At 38.1% G+C, this 20,019-nt stretch overlaps 1 protein-coding gene across 1 annotated transcript in view; it reads right to left on the reverse strand.

Annotated features, from left to right (window-relative positions):
- Nucleotides 1-20,019, reverse strand: part of lrpprc (leucine rich pentatricopeptide repeat containing) — an 83,039-nt gene that overhangs the window by 11,857 nt on the left and 51,163 nt on the right. Inside the window, 8 exon segments of the mRNA NM_001045738.1 lie at nucleotides 2,697-2,901; nucleotides 5,179-5,267; nucleotides 8,727-8,853; nucleotides 10,789-10,906; nucleotides 11,568-11,710; nucleotides 11,831-11,921; nucleotides 13,186-13,254; nucleotides 19,327-19,433. Coding sequence (NP_001039203.1) covers nucleotides 2,697-2,901; nucleotides 5,179-5,267; nucleotides 8,727-8,853; nucleotides 10,789-10,906; nucleotides 11,568-11,710; nucleotides 11,831-11,921; nucleotides 13,186-13,254; nucleotides 19,327-19,433 — 949 coding nt within the window.

Raw genomic sequence — 20,019 nt, forward strand, 5'->3', positions numbered from 1 at the left:
AAAGAAAAAAATGTATTCTAAGCAACTTTCCAATATACATGAATTAAATATTTTCAATGTTTTTTTCTGTAAATGTAATTGAGACTGAAAAGCAGGATTTGTTTATCCCTTTCTGTTCTCCAAACCTATTAAATCAACCGGCTTGCAGCACTGTTCGGAGTCAGAACCAGGGGTGCAGAAAAAGCCAGACAGTTACTGCTGTCAACAGAATATTATACTTACAGATAAATTAAATCCTTTCCCGTGTTTTAAAGTTATGTAGGTGGGAATGTTGCTTTGTATGACAATCTTTTATGATACAATGCCAGTTTTTGGATGGAGATCCCCATGGATATTTAATAAGGTACCAGCTTTATACATCTGTATTATAGGGAAATATGTAACTTTCCAACAAGTATCGGGGTTATAGAGTGTTCTAAATAAACTCTTTGGGGGTCATGGTAATGTGAACGCGGCCAGGTTCAATTGACACCAGGTATACCTGGGAGCAGTAGAGAAAATGGTCGGATGCTCTGTAGGATTTTTCTGGGTATCTAGTTTCCCATTCAGATTGTGGCATCACATATATGACCAGACATTTGGGGGCCCATTTACTAAGGTTCGATTTTTTTTTGTTTTTGTTTTATATTTAGTTTTTTTTTTCCGAGATTTACATGTGTGTTCTTTCGAGCTCTTTGACTGACAAAAAGCATGCCATGTTTAAGCTGGCTGGGGGCAAATTAATCCCATTCACCCAGTTTCAAGTGAAACTTAAACACATTGTTTTCCAAGAATGAGTGCCAATGCTACTAAAATGGCTGCTGGAGCAATTCCTGTTTGGGAAAAATAGAGGATTCATGGAAATGAACATCTACAGGTCCTTTTCAAAAAATTAGCATATTGTGATAAAGTTCATTATTTTCTGTAATGTACTGATAAACATTAGACTTTCATATATTTTAGATTCATTACACACAACTGAAGTAGTTCAAGCCTTTTCTTGTTTTAATATTGATGATTGTGGCATACAGCTCATGAAAACCCAAAATTCCTCTCTCAAAAAATTAGCATATCATGAAAAGGTTCTCTAAACGAGCTGTTAACCTAATCATCTGAATCAACAAATTAACTCTAAAAACCTGCAAAAGATTCCTGAGGCTTTTAAAAACTCCCAGCCTGGTTCATTACTCAAAACCGCAATCATGGGTAAGACTGCCGACCTGACTGCTGTCCAGAAGGCCATCATTGACACCCTCAAGCAAGAGGGTCAGACACAAAAAGAAATTTCTGAACAAATAGGCTGTTCCCAGAGTGCTGTATCAAGGCACCTCAGTGGGAAGTCTGTGGGAAGGAAAAAGTGTGGCAGAAAACGCTGCACAACGAGAAGAGGTGACTGGGCCCTGAGGAAGATTGTGGAGAAGGACCGATTCCTGACCTTGGGGGACCTGCGGAAGCAGTGGACTGAGTCTGGAGTAGAAACATCCAGAGCCACCGTGTACAGGCGTGTGCAGGAAATGGGCTACAGGTGCTGCATTCCCCAGGTCAAGCCACTTTTGAACCAGAAACAGCGGCAGAAGCGCCTGACCTGGGCTACAGAGAAGCAGCACTGGACTGTTGCTCAGTGGTCCAAAGTATGTCATTCGGAAATCAAGGTGCCAGAGTCTGGAGGAAGACTGGGGAGAGGGAAATGCCAAAATGCCTGAAGTCCAGTGTCAAGTACCCACAGTCAGTGATGGTCTGGGGTGCCATATCAGCTGCTGGTGTTGGTCCACTGTGTTTTATCAAGGGCAGGGTCAATGCAGATAGCTATCAGGAGATTTTGGAGCACTTCATGCTTCCATCTGCTGAAAAGCTTTATGGAGATGAAGATTTCATTTTTCAGCATGACCTGGCACCTGCTCACAGTGCCAAAACCACTGGTAAATGGTTTACTGACCATGGTATTACTGTGCTCAATTGGCCTGACCTGAACCCCATAGAGAATCTGTGGGATATTGTGAAGAGGAAGTTGAGAGACACAAGACCCAACACTCTGGATGAGCTTAAGGCCGCTATTGAAGCATCCTGGGCCTCCATAACACCTGAGCAGTGCCACAGGCTGATTGCCTCCATGCCACGCCACATTGAAGCAGTCATTTCTGCAAAAGGATTCCCGACCAAGTATTGAGTGCATAACTGAACATAATTATTTGAAGGTTGACTTTTTTTGTATTAAAAACACTTTTCTTTTATTGGGCGGATGAAATATGCTAATTTTTTGAGATAGGAATTTTGGGTTTTCATGAGCTGTATGCCACAATCATCAATATTAAAACAAGAAAAGGCTTGAACTACTTCAGTTGTGTGTAATGAATCTAAAATATATGAAAGTCTAATGTTTATCAGTACATTACAGAAAATAATGAACTTTATCACAATATGCTAATTTTTTGAAAAGGACCTGTATGTAAATTCCACAAATTTCTCAAATTTTTCGGCTTGAAAAAAATCATGATTTTCGGGAAATAAACTAAATATTTTTGTTCGACTATCGTGACATTTGATAAATACAAGAATGATTGTGTTTTATTTGAAGAAATACCAAGTCGAGTTTTTTTACAAGTTTCAAGGCCAGAAAAATTCTAGTTTTAGTAAATCTGCCCCCTAGTATTTAGGGTGCCCTCCCTCGGCCTTTGGAACGCTGAATTGTCAGACACCCTGCTCACTCACTAACTTACCTTTTCAAGTGAGCCAACATTTTATTGTTGATAAAAAGCATTTGCGACAGGCGAATGGAGGAGCCAATATTCCGCATCATGTTCTCGACCACTTCAATCCCTTCCAGATCCCCTTTCAAAGCCAGAGCCTGGACGAGACGGGTGACTGCCAGCTGTGTGGGCACCTTGTCACCTTCAAGCATTGCTTTCAGAGAGGCCAATGCATCTATTCAGAAAGGAAATGGGGACAAAAATAATAAATACGTAACAAGCGCTGGTGTAAGCACTGATCCCAGGGTTCCTAAAATGAAACAGACAAGCCAAGCTAGTGATTAGCATCCACTCTGTTGTCTCTCATATTAGCTACTTGCAGAGAAATGCCAAGCCTGCTTGAGAGCAGAATTTAATGATGGAACTGGCAGCCAGTCAGCAAGCTGCTGAGGATGCAGAACACAATGGTTTCCTTTCCCCCTAAATTGAACGGCAGATAAACGTTCCAAACTCCGCGCACAAAGGCAGTGATGGGCTCCATGTCAATAAGGAATAGAGAAATTACTCTGCGTGCAGATGGTAGTTGTGCACGTCCGCTGAAAGGCACAAACCAGCAATCTGAGTGCCAGGCAAATTGTATTAATGGCCAGTTCAGAGGGTTTTTCTGCAAACACAAATGAGGGGGGAATCTGCTATGATAAACTGCTATCAGTTTCCAAAATGATCAAAAATAATATATTGTTATGCAGATATGGCAGCACTATCCAAGGAGCGGCCTGTAATCAGTCCGAGGGCTCGCTGCTACAGATATAAGCATTGAGGCCAAAGGTTTTATATGCAGATTATTGTACGGAGCAACTGCTCTCTGGCAAACAGGGGGCTATCATATAGACTGTAACAGGGGTGCGCAAGCATGTCATAGCGGTTATAATAAATGCAGTTTTACCTGCACCAAATAATATAATGGGCTTTGCTTTCCTTCCACTACAAATCAAGGATATTTGTGTTTCCCCCGAACACACATAACTACATTAACGGGTTTCTTGGTATGCAACAAAGCAATGTTGACGTTTATCATTATAATTTGAAGTGGTTTTTTTAATGACCTTGTTTTCAGCCCCTTTATAAAAGTGATATATATAGGCCAATAAAAGCCACTATCTCAGGCCCGCAGCTTACTGGCCTATGTATATGAGCCTGGCGATGGCCAGATATCTATCATTCAAGTTAGAAACCAAAGTTGAACAAGAACTGGCATGTTGCTGCTGTTCTCTCCCACTGTGTCTTCCATCATGATCAGACCAGGGTGCAAACAACTGGACCAACCCCAGAGTGTTGATGAGTAAATGCTGATGTACTCATCTTTAGTCCAATGGTGGAATTTGTGGTCTTTTTTTATTGCTTATTTTGTATTTAGGCACTGTGGTATTCATTTATATTGGAAGTAGCCCCTTGCTGCTAGGGTCGCTGACCTTACCAACCAAAAGAAAAAAAAAACAAACTCCAAATCTGACATCCACAGAGCACAAATTGCTAAATAACTCAAAAGCTACAACAAAAAGGACTAAGTGGTGATTTTTGTCTAAAGAAAATACTGTTGTTACATAAGCTATAAATTAATGTCTATCAACAATTTTAGATGATATCCGTAATGTGTTTTAAGATAATCTCCATAAATTTCTATGGTTTTGTTTACTCCTCTTCACATTTCTCTCTCTCACTCGCCCACATTTCTGTCAAGAGTCCCTCCAAACAAACATAATATTGAGGCAAAGGAATTATACTTGTGTTTCTGTCTTTCCATTCCTCTCCAGCCCACTCTGGTTTGTTATGGCCTACATGAGAAAAATTTATAAGTGCCTTCAGTATACAGTGTCAGGACTAATGTGGGGTTCGGAGGTGAAATGGCTTAAGATGGATATTAATATGAAACCCAAGCTGTATCAAAAAGCTACAGCTATTGCGACCTATTACAAAGTATTACTTGTATCTTTCCCAGTCAATATTGCAATCATTGAGGGTACACGTATAACACTCAATTTAACTAGTTGGATATTTCGGGACTGAGGAACAATGCCAAAGAACCACCGCTGGGAAATTCTTTCCTATGCATAAAAAGGCTGTTAATTTTCCAAATCAAAAGCAGCTTGTGCTGCAAATTCTAACAGCGGCGTGAAAGCCGGCGCTCGCTCTCGCTTTCTGCAACACAAATTTTGCATGTCTGGATGTCTGAAGAGCAGCGATTCATCTTAAGGAAGAAAAAAAAAAAAAACACCCATCTTGTGTTAAATGGAACGGAAACTGGACTAAGTGGTCAAATGACAAGTACATTCATATTCAAGCCGTATTATAAATGCATGTACAGTAATTTAAATCTCTCTGCCACCACAAAAGGCTCTTGATAAGCAGGTAATTTGCTAAATGGACTCCTTTATCCAAGTATTCGAAGGGCGTTGCAAGAAAAATCTACAGAGGCATTAATGTGACGTAAAGGTCAAGCATCGTGACATACCTTTCAAATAATCCCGCCTAACTTGCGTGATGATGAGGAGGCTGCTGGCAGCATCGTTCAGCGTGAAGCCCTTGATGTGGTTCTCGGCGCTAAAAGAAGCAGACGTTTAGAAAGGAATTACTGACATGCTTCTGATACGATAATAAATGGTTGGGCTCCAAGGTGAAATTACAAAAACTACTGTTCGTATGTTAAAAATATTGCTGCAAAATATCGACCCGGAGACAGCTTTTGTGCTATCCTGTCAATGGCTACAGAATGAGGGGCTTAGTTCTTTTTTTTTTTTTTTCCTTCTACACCCTGACAGATGACAAAGTTGGAAGGCAGCAACAATAGAGAGAAGGCAAGAATTCTCTTTAAACAATCGGTTCGGATTCTTCTATGCTGACATATTAGATGACGAAAATAACGGCGTGCCCGGCTCTGTTCCACTGAATACTAAGCAGGATACTTTACCCCCCCATTGCACAATCTTACGTGTGCAATAATTATAATATTAAAAGAAAAACTATTCTTTAAAGAAATGGGGGGGTAATTAAAAAAAAAAAAAATGAAACGTTGATTCCTGGGACTCCAGAAAACAAAGGCATATACCGTATGGTTTGCCCGATTCATTTTCAGATTGCTGTCACCATGGCAGGAATTTATTTCAGAACAGAGATAGAAATAAAAAATTATTTATTGTTACATTTTTTTCCTCCAAAATCTAGAGGCGCACCTGTTACTACTACGGTGTAAATGTTCCAGCAGTGTCACCAGTTCAAGTGCTATTAAAACAAACAGGAACACTCGCTGATGAAATCCTGGCATAACTTTACAAAGTTAATTTCTAGATTAAAACTGGAAAAAAAATCCTTAGTGGGAGACTAGTGAGAGTGGGGAGAGGTCAGTGACATTTGGAATATCAACAATCAAGGCAAATCTCTCAGATCATCTTGAGGCTCCCAACTGAGCAGCCTAGCTACTCAAACTTATGAACTGAGCAGATTGGGGACATAAAGCAGGGTCATTGCTAAATTATTCTCATCAATCCCAGAAAATCCTTTGTGGAGCTTGCACAATATGAATATCCTCTCGGTCACTTTCAGCCTCTGGGGGGGTGGTCATCGGACTCAGGATTTTTCTTACTCTACCGAGCAATCCTCTTAATCCCTGCCTAAGCACTTATTGCTCAGTTCCGCGTCTTCCCTTTGTCCCATCTGTCAAAGCCCTTAAATCAACGTTTCACGCATGAGACTGTAAATTACATGTAACACTGGATTTACTTTCCCCCAATCTTTCAATCTTCGGTGTGATTAAATAGAGGTTAGCCACTATTACAGATCTAATCTCTCATTCCAATACTGCCGCACCTCTCATTTCAATATCTCCCGCTCTCTCGGCACAGAACACAATTCATTAGCGCTGGAATAAATCGGCTACTGGCGTCAGAAATAGCATTTTCTAGAGTTCCCAGCTCACATCTCGGACATAATCTTTGCACTGTCCTAAAATCACCCCCTACAGGCAAACTGGTACAGAGACTACTACAAAATCTATTGAGAATTGATATTGATCAGAACCCCTGCATTTATCTTCCCACATTCAAAAAAGATGGTCAACAGCGCCACAACCATATCCTCTCAGCAGCCGGAGACTTAGAAGTCTCAAATGGAAACAGCAAGGGATACCCTCAACTTCAAGACATAGTCGAGGAAATCAAACAGATGGAGTACCTATAGGCCAGGGATCCCCAACCTTTTTCACCCGTGAGCAACATTTAAATGGAAAAAGTGTTGGGGAGCAACACAATCATGAAAAAGGTTTCTAGGAGTAGCAATAAGAGCTATAATTGGCTACTTAATAGCCCCTTTGTGGACTGGCAGCCTACAGGAGGCTCTGTTTGGTATTATACTTGGTTTTTTGCAACCAAAACTTGCCTCCTTACCAGAAATTCAAAAATAACACCTGCTTTGAGGCCACTGGGAGCAACATCCAAGAGGTTGGGGAGCAACATGTTGCTCACGAGCCACTGGTTGGGGAACACTGCTATAGGCCATTCACAATAACACTATGCCTAAATTCAACAAGGCCTGGAATAATTGGACATACACCTTTCCCACAACTCCCTAGACCTATCGATACTGACTATATGTTTAAATTGACATTAAACTTCTGTCCACTATTATTCTTACTCTTTTCTGCTTTATGTTATGCAATCTGTCTAAAAGTAATACACATCAACAGCCTTGCTGATTTAATCTTATATGTTTAAAACGGATGTGTATTGACACTGACCTCTTTTTACTTTTTTAAAAAAATATGTAATTACAGCAGCAGCAAAATGAATTCCTCAACAACAAGACATGGTATTTTCCTGTGGGTTACTGTGCAACTGAACAGTCGTTTCATCCGTAACCTCCTTAAAAGCATATTTTTATTTTTGCTCCCTTGATGGTTTAAGACATAGGTTATGGTGGGCTGCACAAGGGTACACTGGGACCCAAATAAAATATCTGAATGTACGCAATATTCTTTGGGATCCTCTTACTTAAATACCACAGTTTGTGTAAATTTTATCTGACAGGGGTTTTCCCAGCATCAAAACAGCCAGAATGGCACTGTGCCTACCACTTAACAGATGCTATTTAGATGTGATTAGTAGTGCCTACTATGGCTGGCACCGAGACTGGGTGCAAATTTTGCTGGGGTAGGCACTCCGACAGTTCCCAAGACAGGCACCCCAACATACAGTTCCATAATAGCCGAGGTTAAAAGTTCTGTCATTTACACAAGCAAATTCTGTTAAATTGCTAATTAGTGTGCCCCTCAGAATATGGATTTGCTTTCCTAGATATTCCTGAAACTACCACAAAATCAGTCTGAATGAGCCAACTGGAGTAGCTGGCAAGTTGGTGTTCCTGATAAGATACCATTGTGATATATGAAATAGTGTTTGGTCAATATTAAAACTACCTCATTCTATAAAACATAATACCAAAAATAAAACGTTGAAGGAATTATTAGCACCTTCCATGTATTCAGAGTTTTTATTTAAAAATATGGCACAGATGTGGACATGGTCCTCAGTGTGATCTATGCCCAAAGGTCCTTTCATTTGCAATGGTAAAATTGTGATTTTTCTCCTTGTTTGTCCCCTTGCACAAACTGTACCTTGGGCACCATTTTGTAGACACAGACCAGTGACAGGGACGAGCAGAGCGTTTCTATTCTGGCCAGGGTAAAGGAATTTTATTCGTATATATTTTATTAGGCGGGATGCCTGCTTTTAATATATAAAACAGATCATTCTTTGGGACAAAAATGCTTTGCTATATTTATCCTGCATAAGAGGATGATTTAATATTTGAATATATAATTATTATTTAGAACAAATTTAAATCAGGTGCTATATATAATTCCTCACTGCCTATGTGTGGCTGATTTTCTATGACAGACTTTTTAAGTTTAACTCTTGGACACAAATTTGGTTTTAAATCTAACTCCCTTTGAGTACTATGCAAGAGAAACTTCAAATATCTCAAATACACAGCAGACAGAAAACTTACGTATTTAAGACTTTTTTGGCCTCTTCCAGCATCCCTTCTGAAAGCATTGACCGAATGAGGCTGGAATACGCGGATGCACTCATGGCGGTGCCGTTATTCTCGCCTTCCATGAACGCTTCGTAGGCATCTGTAGAAGGAAACAAACACGGATCATCTTACTTGAAAGGCCATTGCCTCTTGGCAATATCTTTTATGGTGAAACCATCAGTGGCTTCTAGCTAGCACATAATTCTTCTTGTAAGACCTCTATAGCAGGGGGCCATTTTGCTATGGCAAACTATCCAGATATTTTATTAGTAAAGCAAGTGCAGAACAGCCCTATTGTGTTTATTTCATGGTTAAATGATTCCCTTTTCTCTGTAATAATAAAACAGTACCTGTACTTGATCCCAACTAAGATATAATTACCCCTTATTGGGGGCAGAACAGTCCTATTGGGTTTATTTAATGGTTAAATGATTCCCTTTTCTCTGTAATAATAAAACAGTACCTGTACTTGATCCCAACTAAGATATAATTAATCCTTAATGGAGGCAAAACAATCCTATTGGGTTTATTTCATGTTTAAATGATTTTTCAGTAGACATGGTTTGGAGATCCAAATTACGTGCAGATCCCTTTCCCGCAAAACCCCAGGTCCTGAGCATTCTGGGTAACAGGTCCCATACCTGTACTACATTGTGCAGTAAAGCACACCGGAATGACTGTTAATGATCTGTTCAGGAATGACATGATATGTAAAGTCTCACATTTACTGAATTTAAACTATGCATGTTACAAATTTGAGAACAATATATTTCTGTACTGGCATGCTAATAGGTTTTTAAAGACTGAATAAAATGCATACTATACAACTTAACAAAAGATGGGAAAAAAAAAAAAATCTTATTTTGATGAATGCCAACTGAGCTGAGCGCCTCTATAGAACTTCATGCACACACAAAATGCCTCAAATCTTTCTGGTATGAAAGGAAAACAGCTATAATGAGAAATAAAAGGGAAATGATAAGAGAGTCCATAGCTATAGCACGTGAGTGCGCTTATTATGACAGGTAGGCACGCTGCAGAGATTGGATCATTATGATGTAAAACTGCGCTTCCTTTTGTCGCTCAGTGTTAAATGCCACCCACGTGTAAACACTCGGTGACATGATTTATTTTTGCCATAGCAAGCCTTCTTTTCATCAGCTGCCTTTACAGATGTCTACAAAGGACATGACAACTTGCCAACACAAAATGTCAAGCCCTCCTCACAGTCTGTTCCATTATAAGATAAAATCATCAGCTGTGGCTGTTCATGTGCTACATGTATACACTCATACAAACAGCACTACTACACTGTATAAATACAATTTATACAGAGATCCCCCCTTTGGGGTGATCCACTTTGGTAGGTATACAGCTTTGGGCAGTCTTTGTGCTCTCATTTTAAATGCACAATTGTGTCAGTTATCAAAAAGCAGGCTCAGGTACAAGTCTGGACTGGGAGTCAAAATAGTCCCTGGCATTTCAAGTACACAGAGGTCCAAACAGCCTTCCCACCAGCCCACTAAATAGTGACAGTCTATGGCATCTTACAGCAGCCCCTCTGGCATTTGCCAGAACCCACAGACTGCCAGTTCAGGCTGGCTGAGGTAGTGGCAAAATGCTACCTTTTAGGAACTTTTATTTTCCTGTTCTTTACATTATTTTAGCTTATACAGAGGGGAGTGACAAAAAACCCCAGTAAAGGCTGCTTCAATGACATCTGGAACCTTTGCAGCAATGCCATTTTCCAAAGATTTTAGCAGTTTCCTGTTTTTGCTCCACCTAGTGGCATAAGGCAGAATGTCATTATAAAAACATAATAAATTATTAAGTACATGTTCCTAAGTATTTACGTGAATTCTTTTTCAAGAGGGCATTAATTTTCCTAGGTTCCTAAAACAAAGCTGCCTACACTATTGGCACCTTTGGTAACCTAAGTCTACTTGAAACAGAATGCCCCTTTATGAGGGCTGGCATCCACAGGGTTCAGTGTAAACAAAGTCTTTAGACAGCAGAGTAGATGCATGGGGCTTACCTTTGGCTCTGTTCTTTTTACTGAGAATTTGAACTCTCTTCTGGAAGGATGATTCTGGAGAACTGGGAGCACTGGAAGATGCTAGGACTTTTGATTCAGCTGCATCTTTGTACCAAGTCTGTATAAAATAGAAAAAAACATTATATAAGCAGCAAGTACAACATAACAAACGCAGTAGCAATGGCATAGTATCAGAGGGAGTTAAACAATGTTTGATTCAGTTCTAAGTTCTAAGAATTCTAAATTCTAAAAATTCTACAGGCCAACCGTACTAGCAGAAAAAGTCTGATTCTGTGACATACATATATGTATTAATGTGTAAGCTATAACAAAGGCAACTTTATCGTGGTGTTTAATTGAGAAAGCAGCCGTGAACTTCATCAACATGCACGGTTTCCCATGCGTTCAGCTCCAGAAAGAGATCAGTAGCTAAGCCAACCATGTTGAACCTATGATCCTATGATGAGTTCTGTTCTGATCTTCTACAAATTACATACAAAGAGTTCCTGCTGAGTGTCAATTGCCTGCATGGCCCTAGGTTGCCATATTGTGGCACAGACAGGACATTATAAATATTAATACATAAGAATAAGTATCTAAACACAGCTAACACAAGAGATGGGATAAAGCCACAATTGTCTGCTCAAACCTATATTGCTAGATTGGAGGCAGACTTTACTGTTCCTTGATGCTACATATCACTGTTCCAAAGGCAATACATAAAGAGTAGAGTGCATAAGCCATTCTGAATGACAAAGAAATACATTAAATTACTTTACCTCTGGTACATCAAATGGGACTTCTTGTCCATTTCTCCTGAAAATATCTGCCAACAGCCTCAATGTTCTCTCTCGAGGGATCACATTTTCTTCTTGAATTTTGGTCCACGCAGAATCAGCTTTCTTCCAGTCATCATTTTCCTCTGAAATATGACAAACGGGCACAAATTATGAACCAGAACAAAAGGCATTTCATGAATTACACTGTACTGGAGCTGTGTCTAGGTAAATACATCCTACCTACAAGGAGATAAAGTACTTACTGCAGAGCTTTAGAAGATAGTAGTACATGTCATCTCTGTCACACTCAAACAGCTTCTGGGTCATATCTACCAAATTTTCCAAAGCTTCCATCTTTAAGGGAACACAGAAACAAGCAGTAAAACATTATTTTCACTAATAAATTCAAAATACAACATTCTTAAAAGTAAAGCTACATGCCCACCCCTCTGGTGGCCAGTTTTGATTAAGAAAAATAAAACTGAGCATTAAAAAAAAAACACCCACAAAACACAGATTTTTCTTATGGTTTCATTTCAGATTATTTTCAGAGGAATCAAGCCCTTTTGCTTATTTTCTTTGCCAGGTTTCTCAATATAATCTGGAAGCAGAGCTTGTCAGTCCCACTGAAGGCTGGACTTTTATAAGCAGGTGTTAAAAGTACTTGGCTCCAACTCCATCAACAACAGGGGAAATGGCATCTTCCCAAAAGCTTTCTAAAGACACAAAAGAATATCTCCTGTGCAGAACAATTTCTGTAAAGCTACTATAACAATGTTATTTTGCATAGGGGGTCCCCTCTTAGATAATTGTTTTTCATTCTATACGTTTTACTTACAATTATCATCAAATGCTCAGCAAAGAGGAAGGGATGTAAGAAAACAGCAGCATCCATTTTTAAAATACTATAAGAGACCTCAGAACCCTTAAACAAAAAAATATGGACAGTTGATGGTTTCAGTGTGCTTATGCTTCACATTTTCAGGCTATTGGATGATCATCTCACCATGGACCCGTAGCAGTGTTAGAAATGGAATGAATATTTGAAATCCCCTTTTTCATACTATGAAATTGTAAAGGCAGTTTAATGGTTTTAAAGCTAAATACTGGAGGCATTATAGTATAGGTGCATTTTGTGTGATGGATGGTATCCGATGACTACTAAGGGCACAATCGTATGCATTGGGATGGAGCTAGCGCATCCATTTCCCTGTGGTACAACTACATGGAAAAACAATGTAACATAATGGGTCGTTTCTCCTATATAGTTGGGGAAATCGTAGCAGGCTTCTTCTAGGTATCTGACCGCACGCATTCACGTGGGTCCTCTATAAAAAAAACAAAACATTTTTCCTTCATTTAATTACTGCAGGTATTTCTTAACAGTTAAGAGAGGTAATAAATTCAAGAAAGCACTTGAACTTGGAACAAACTGCACTCCCAATGCAAGGGGCTGGGTGAGGCAGATCAAGTCTGCTGTATGGAGATGTTCAGTATGTGTATGATTGGTCAAGAACCTACTTTGTGGTGCCACTGCAAGCAAAAGCTTTGGAAACAAACTACCACGTTCACAATGATCTTGCACCCCCACCTCACCCCCAAAATATAAGGATCTCACCTGATTTGTTGCAATGCATTTCTCAGCAAACCACTGCAACCTTCCAGGACGAGCTCTCAACCCTGGAGTCTAATGAGGAGGAAACATAAAGATTAACTAAACATTCCACTTATGTGAATACAAAAACAATGCCAATGTCTCCCAAACATATTCCCATACACAAACACTGCTGATAATTATATACATGATAAATAAATACAATCTACGATGTTCCCGTACTTGTATTTTTTCACTTCCCCCCCCCCATTTCAAATAATTTGAAGACAATGGCAGGAAGAAGGTTTATGAAGTGCTACTTGTGGCCGCTGGGTACAGACTATCAATTTGACATTTAATTAATGGAGGCGCAGAATGCACATCGGACTACAAGAACGATCTAAAAACGTAATCACATTTGTGGCTAATCCTCTTCCTGACAAGGAAAAAAGCCAAAAGGTTACATTCACTTACAACTTTCAATATCATTGCAGATTCGGATGCTCGAATGCCAATGATCTAAATAGCGAAAGCCTTACAGCTTAATATAGCAAATCCCTACTTGTACAAAACTGATTGAAATACTGTCTTTGCGAAGGACAGCCGAGTATAACAACGGATATCTTTGCATTTCATTTTGTTATGGAGAACGGTTTCCCATAGACTGAGTCCCAATCATCAAAAGAACATCTAGGTCAGATTAAGCAAATCTCCTTGGCTTGGGCTGCCGTGCATATTGGTAGCTTATCTTGGGCATCTGAGTGAATTACACATGCAGAGTCAGGCTGGCAAGCAATCCACTCTGTACAAGACTAATCAAAGTTTACAGTCAAGTTCACCTCTAAATGAAAATGCACGAGGCAGAAAATCTATTACATGGGCGAAAACTAGACCCATCGTGCAGAACACAGAACCGCAGGGAGTGCAATTAATACAGACTAGGAAATATTGTAAAATGGTAATACAGTAAAAAAAAATTTTTATGTATTTGCTAAATATTTTTAATAGAATTATCCATGTCTCAAGACATCGTATTCACTAGGTTAAGCCTAGGAAAGGATGCCTATATCTGGGGAGTACACAATTAAACTTTTAAAATAGGGATCATGTAGACATTTTTTTTGTTGGTTTACCCTAGCAACCAGGCAGTGGTGTACACGAGATACAGGAATATGAATAGGAGCGGGTCAACATATTAAATAACACACAATAAAAAGGTAGCCTCAATGACCAATTGTTTTTGGCTGCTGGGGTCAGTGACCCCCATTAAAAAACTTGAAAGAAGCAAAAGAGATAGAGACAAAATTTAAACAAAAGACATAATTTAAAACAATAACAAATAATGTAAACAAATTGCACAGTTGTTAGGAATGGGGGCATTTAACAGTTAGTTAATAGGTTAGTTAACTTGAAGGTGAACCACCACTTTAACTGGATAACTTACTGATCTAAAAGAACCATACTAAGGGCACCAAGGTAGACTGCTGCAGTTGGGCCTTATTTTATGAGAAGCAACCCAAAGATCTAATAGTTGTAAAAGCGTGGTAGGTCTTCTGAGTGTGGCTTGGCCAATAGCAAACAGGAAATCCTATTTTATAAATATACTATATTATTCAGCCCTAGAAAGCAGCCATCAGGCAGATGTAAGATACAAAGTGCCCCCCATTAACATAAGAAAAAAAAGAGCAGTGCTGAATGTAAGCATGAAGAGTAGCAAGCAAAATCCAGAGCACGAAGCTAAACTTTTACCTATACTCATCTGCCTTCCCAAGTGTCATTTTATTGACAGTATAAGTCAAATGTTGTAAACTTTGTGTTGTGGCCACTTTAGGATTTACAGCAGAATCTAATTGTGAATTATGAAAAGTTGGTTGGTACTACAACACACTGTTAGTGCCCATGAACAAACTACTTAGGGAAGGGTCCCCAACCTTTTTTTACCCGTAAGCTAAATTCAAAGGTAAAAAGGGTTGGGGCGCAACATAAGCATAAAAAGTTCTGGGGGTGCCAAATATGGCTATTTAATAGACCATGTGTGGACTGGCATACTATAGGAGGCTCTGTTTAGCAGTATTCATGGTTTTTATGCAACCATGACTTGCCTTCATGTGAGGAATTCAAAAATAAGCCCCTGCTCTGAGGCCACTGGGGGCAACATCCAAGGGGTTGGTGAGCAACATGTTGCCCCCGAGCTACTGGTTGGGGATCATTGACTTAAGCACTGCTTTTGGAGTTGGCCAAGGCAAACAGTGAACCTTGCCAAATGTTAAGATTGTAAGGTCCTTTGGAGAAGGGACTGATGTGAATAAGGAATAATCGGCACTATATAACTAATGGGAAATAAATAATTTGAGAATTAGCTTGAATTTATTAACATATTTATTAACATATAAAAAAAATACATTTATATATATATATATATATATATATATATATATATATATATATTAATTAATACAAATGTGTAAATATATTGGGTATATATAAATATTTATAATTATTATTTACATGTATTTGTAAAGAACCAACATATTCCGCAACGCTGTACAATAAGTATATTCTATTTATAGAATTGATATAGAAATCTTTATAAATAGACGCAATATTTATATGATTTTTTTTATTTACCTAAATATAAAATATATATATATATATATATATATATATATATACCGGCAAACACTTATTACAACTTTCTGCCTTTATTAAGTACACTGCACAAAGAATCCAACGTTTCAGTCCCTATTAGGACCTTTCTCAATAATATATATATATATTTTACAAGAACAACGAGCACTAGGAATTATCCATTACAACGCGACTATTCATTTACTAAGAACCTTTATTCCAACAGGCAACTAGCAAAATCTCAAACTAAGAATCTTATGCTGATATATTATTTTTTCCCCCCACATCAAAAAGATCTCCTGCTGGTTCTATAATTATTTTAATATAATGCAAAAGCAATCTTGATAAGAGAATTTTAATCTTTTAACCTTTGGGATTTTTTTTTTTATTATGGATTTTGAGGCAGCTTATACACATATATATGCCGTTATCTGTATATATAATAAGAATGTGTTCATATTCTCGCAATCAGGTAAAGTATAACTGTTACGATAATCTCTCAATTACAGAGACAATCCTAAAAATACTATATTACAGCCGACAGAACAATTAGGTGACGTATAATATCCTTTAAAATAAAAGCAGTAGGAGGTGTATTATCCTTGAAATGCAGATGGGTGTTTATACATTTCTTCATATCTGTAAAATGAAATATGTTTAACTGATCTGCTATTATAAATATCATTTAATGTTATCTATTATATTTACATTAACCATAAGCAATGGCAAAGATAACACATTTGTGAAATTTTATTTTTTATACAGACATAGTAATTGTCAAGGAATTCGTATGGGATCCATTATAAAAAAAAAAAAAAAAAAAGACACAAATTTCGGGAAGGCAATCTTCCACAGAATCCATTATAAGCAACAAAAAGTTTTAAAGAGGATCTCTCTGTAATAATAAAATAGATACTTGATCGCAACTAAAATATAATTCATTCTTATTGGGGGCAGAACAGCCCTATTGGGTTTATTTAATGGTTAAATGGTTCCCTTTTCTCTGTAATAATAAAACAGTACCTGTACTTGATCCCAACTAAGATAAAATTACCCCTTATTGGGGGCAGAACAGCCCTATTGGGTTTATTTAATGGTTAAATGATTCCCTTTTCTCTGTAATAATAAAACAGTACCTGTACTTGATCCCAACTAAGATATAATTACCCCTTATTGGGGCAGAACAGCCCTATTGGGTTTATTTCATGTTTAAATGATTCCCTTTTCTCTGTAATAATAAAACAGTACCTGTACTTGATCCCAACTAAGATATAATTACCCCTTATTGGGGGCAGAACAGCCCTATTGGAATCATTTAACCATGAAATAAACCCAATAGGGCTGTTCTGCCCCCAATAAGGGGTAATTATATCTTAGTTGGGATCAAGTACAGGTACTGTTTTATTATTACAGAGAAAAGGGAATCATTTAACCATTAAATAAACCCAATAGGGCTGTTCTGCCCCCAATAAGGGGTAATTATATCTTAGTTGGGATCAAGTACAGGTACTGTTTTATTATTACAGAGAAAAGGGAATCATTTAACCATGAAATAAACCCCTTTTCTCTGTAATAATAAAACAGTACATGTACTTGATCCCAACTAAGATATAATTACCCCTTATTGGGGCAGAACAGCCCTATTGGGTTTATTTCATGTTTAAATGATTCCCTTTTCTCTGTAATAATAAAACAGTACCTGTACTTGATCCCAACTAAGATATAATTACCCCTTATTGGGGGCAGAACAGCCCTATTGGAATCATTTAACCATGAAATAAACCCAATAGGGCTGTTCTGCCCCCAATAAGGGGTAATTATATCTTAGTTGGGATCAAGTACAGGTACTGTTTTATTATTACAGAGAAAAGGGAATCATTTAACCATTAAATAAACCCAATAGGGCTGTTCTGCCCCCAATAAGGGGTAATTATATCTTAGTTGGGATCAAGTACAGGTACTGTTTTATTATTACAGAGAAAAGGGAATCATTTAACCATGAAATAAACCCCTTTTCTCTGTAATAATAAAACAGTACATGTACTTGATCCCAACTAAGATATAATTACCCCTTATTGGGGCAGAACAGCCCTATTGGGTTTATTTCATGGTTGAATGATTCCCTTTTTCTCTGTAATAATAAAACAGTACCTGTAATTGATCCCAACTAAGATATAATTAATTCTTATTGGAGGCAAAACAATCCTATTGGGTTTAATTAATGTTAAAATGATTTTTTAGTAGACTTAAGGCACGGAGATTCAAATTACAGAAAGATCCCTTATCCAGAAAGCCCCAGGTCCCGGCACATTGGATAACAGGTCCCATACCGGTACTACTAAAATTCAGAATTGAAAATTTTATATTTACTTTTGGCCTCTGTGGCCCTTAAAGTGCCTATATCTATCTTTTTTTTTTTTTCAATTTAAAAATATCTACTACAGGTAAGGGATCCGTTATCCAAAAACCCGTTATCCAGCACTTTTTGTACTTAATAAATAATCCTTATTGGATATCGAGATCCAAATTATGGAAAGATCCCTTATCTGGAAAACCCCAGGTCCCGAGCATTCTGGATAATGGCTCCTATACCTGTACATTTAAATTGGGAATGCTGGGAATGATTAAAAAAAAAAAAAAGATATCAGCTCATTTATCATAACAAATTCTGCCTACAGATGTAAAACTCAAGTGTAATTAGTAGAATGTGGCTGTCTCAGAACTGATTTCTACCAATTACAAAATTGGAGTCTTAATTCTTTAAAATTACACCCAAAAAAATTCCTGTCTGGTAAACACTATTTTTTCCCAAACCATCACATGATATATTTAAGAAGGGGGGGATATAAAAATAAATAAAAGATAGGGGGGATTAGATTTACTATAAGAGCAGTCTTGATCTGCTCTTTTCACTGATCACTTTCAGGGAACTCAATTCTCGTTTGAATCTCAATAAAATATCCTAATCCGGAACAGAGCAAGTTTGTCACCTAGCACTTGCACTAAGCTGCTTACCAGAAGCAGAAGAGGGGAAAACAAATCAGCAGAAATGAAATGCTGAAGAGGAGCAGTCGGGCCCTCGTTTAGCTGATTTCCAAGACAGGCTTTATGGATAAATCTGAGCAGGGACAGCCGCAAATTAAATTCCAGCACTTTTAAGTACAACAAAGAATTCCTTGGCAAAGAGGATTAAGCAACTTTACACCCAGGAATGCTCGTTTAATTTAATTGTTCCACAATCCAAGATTCAGAATGCAAATATATTTCCCCCCCCAAGCAGAGTAGACTATATTTAACAAATGTAAGGAAACAGATTCAGAGCACAGATTGCTTCCTCTGAACTGTAATTATACCGATAAAGCAGCATTTCTTGAGCGAGCTAACTTTTTTTTTCCCCCCCCCCCCCAAGCCCATTATTGGAGATGAATTCTATTAACTTAAATCAGAGGACGTGTAATTAAAGGTTAAAATATTAAGTGTATTCCAATTAAGCAACTGTGTGACATTGTGATTAGAGGACTGTACTTAAAATCCCACCTCGATGATCTTCCTGGCTTCTTTGTACTTTCCAGTGTGAAGAAACGCAAAGAGCAGGTCATAGAGCATTGCCATCTCTCCCCTCTCCTGGCTTATATGGTCCATTGCTGTTGGGAAAGGGAAAAAGAAATAAAGCGGTTACATTGTCTGGGCTTCTACACTTTGCTTTTGTTAAGAGTGAAATGTGCATTTTCTTTTTTGATTTAATAACAATGGAATGATTCATCCCTGGCACTGGGGTCACGTACAACAGTTTTAGCAAGTAAATGGACATTTGCTGCCTATGTTGAAAATACTGAATTTTAACAAACATTCAATTAAATATAAAGTTTGTGCCCCAGTTTCACTCACGATTTCAATTAGTTCAATCCGTTAAAGGAGAACTAAAGCCTGACTAAAGAAGTAGGGCAAAAATGCTGTACCTTGTGTATTTGGCTTCTGTACCAGCCCAAGGCAACCACTGCCCTTTAGCAGGGAAGGTCTGTGCCCCCAAAGATGCCTCAGTAGCCCCCCATCTTCTTTTCTGCCGATTCCCTGCACATACTCTGTGCTGCTGTCACTTACCTGAGCTTAGAGACCCACTCACAAAATACTGTATATATAGAATATAAATCTCACACTATACTGTATATACAGAATATAAATGGCACAATATACTGTATATATAGAATATGTGTTACAATATATAGAATA

This window comes from Xenopus tropicalis, chromosome 5 (assembly GCF_000004195.4).
Source record: "Xenopus tropicalis strain Nigerian chromosome 5, UCB_Xtro_10.0, whole genome shotgun sequence".
In the NCBI taxonomy this organism is placed as follows: Eukaryota; Metazoa; Chordata; class Amphibia; order Anura; family Pipidae; genus Xenopus; species Xenopus tropicalis.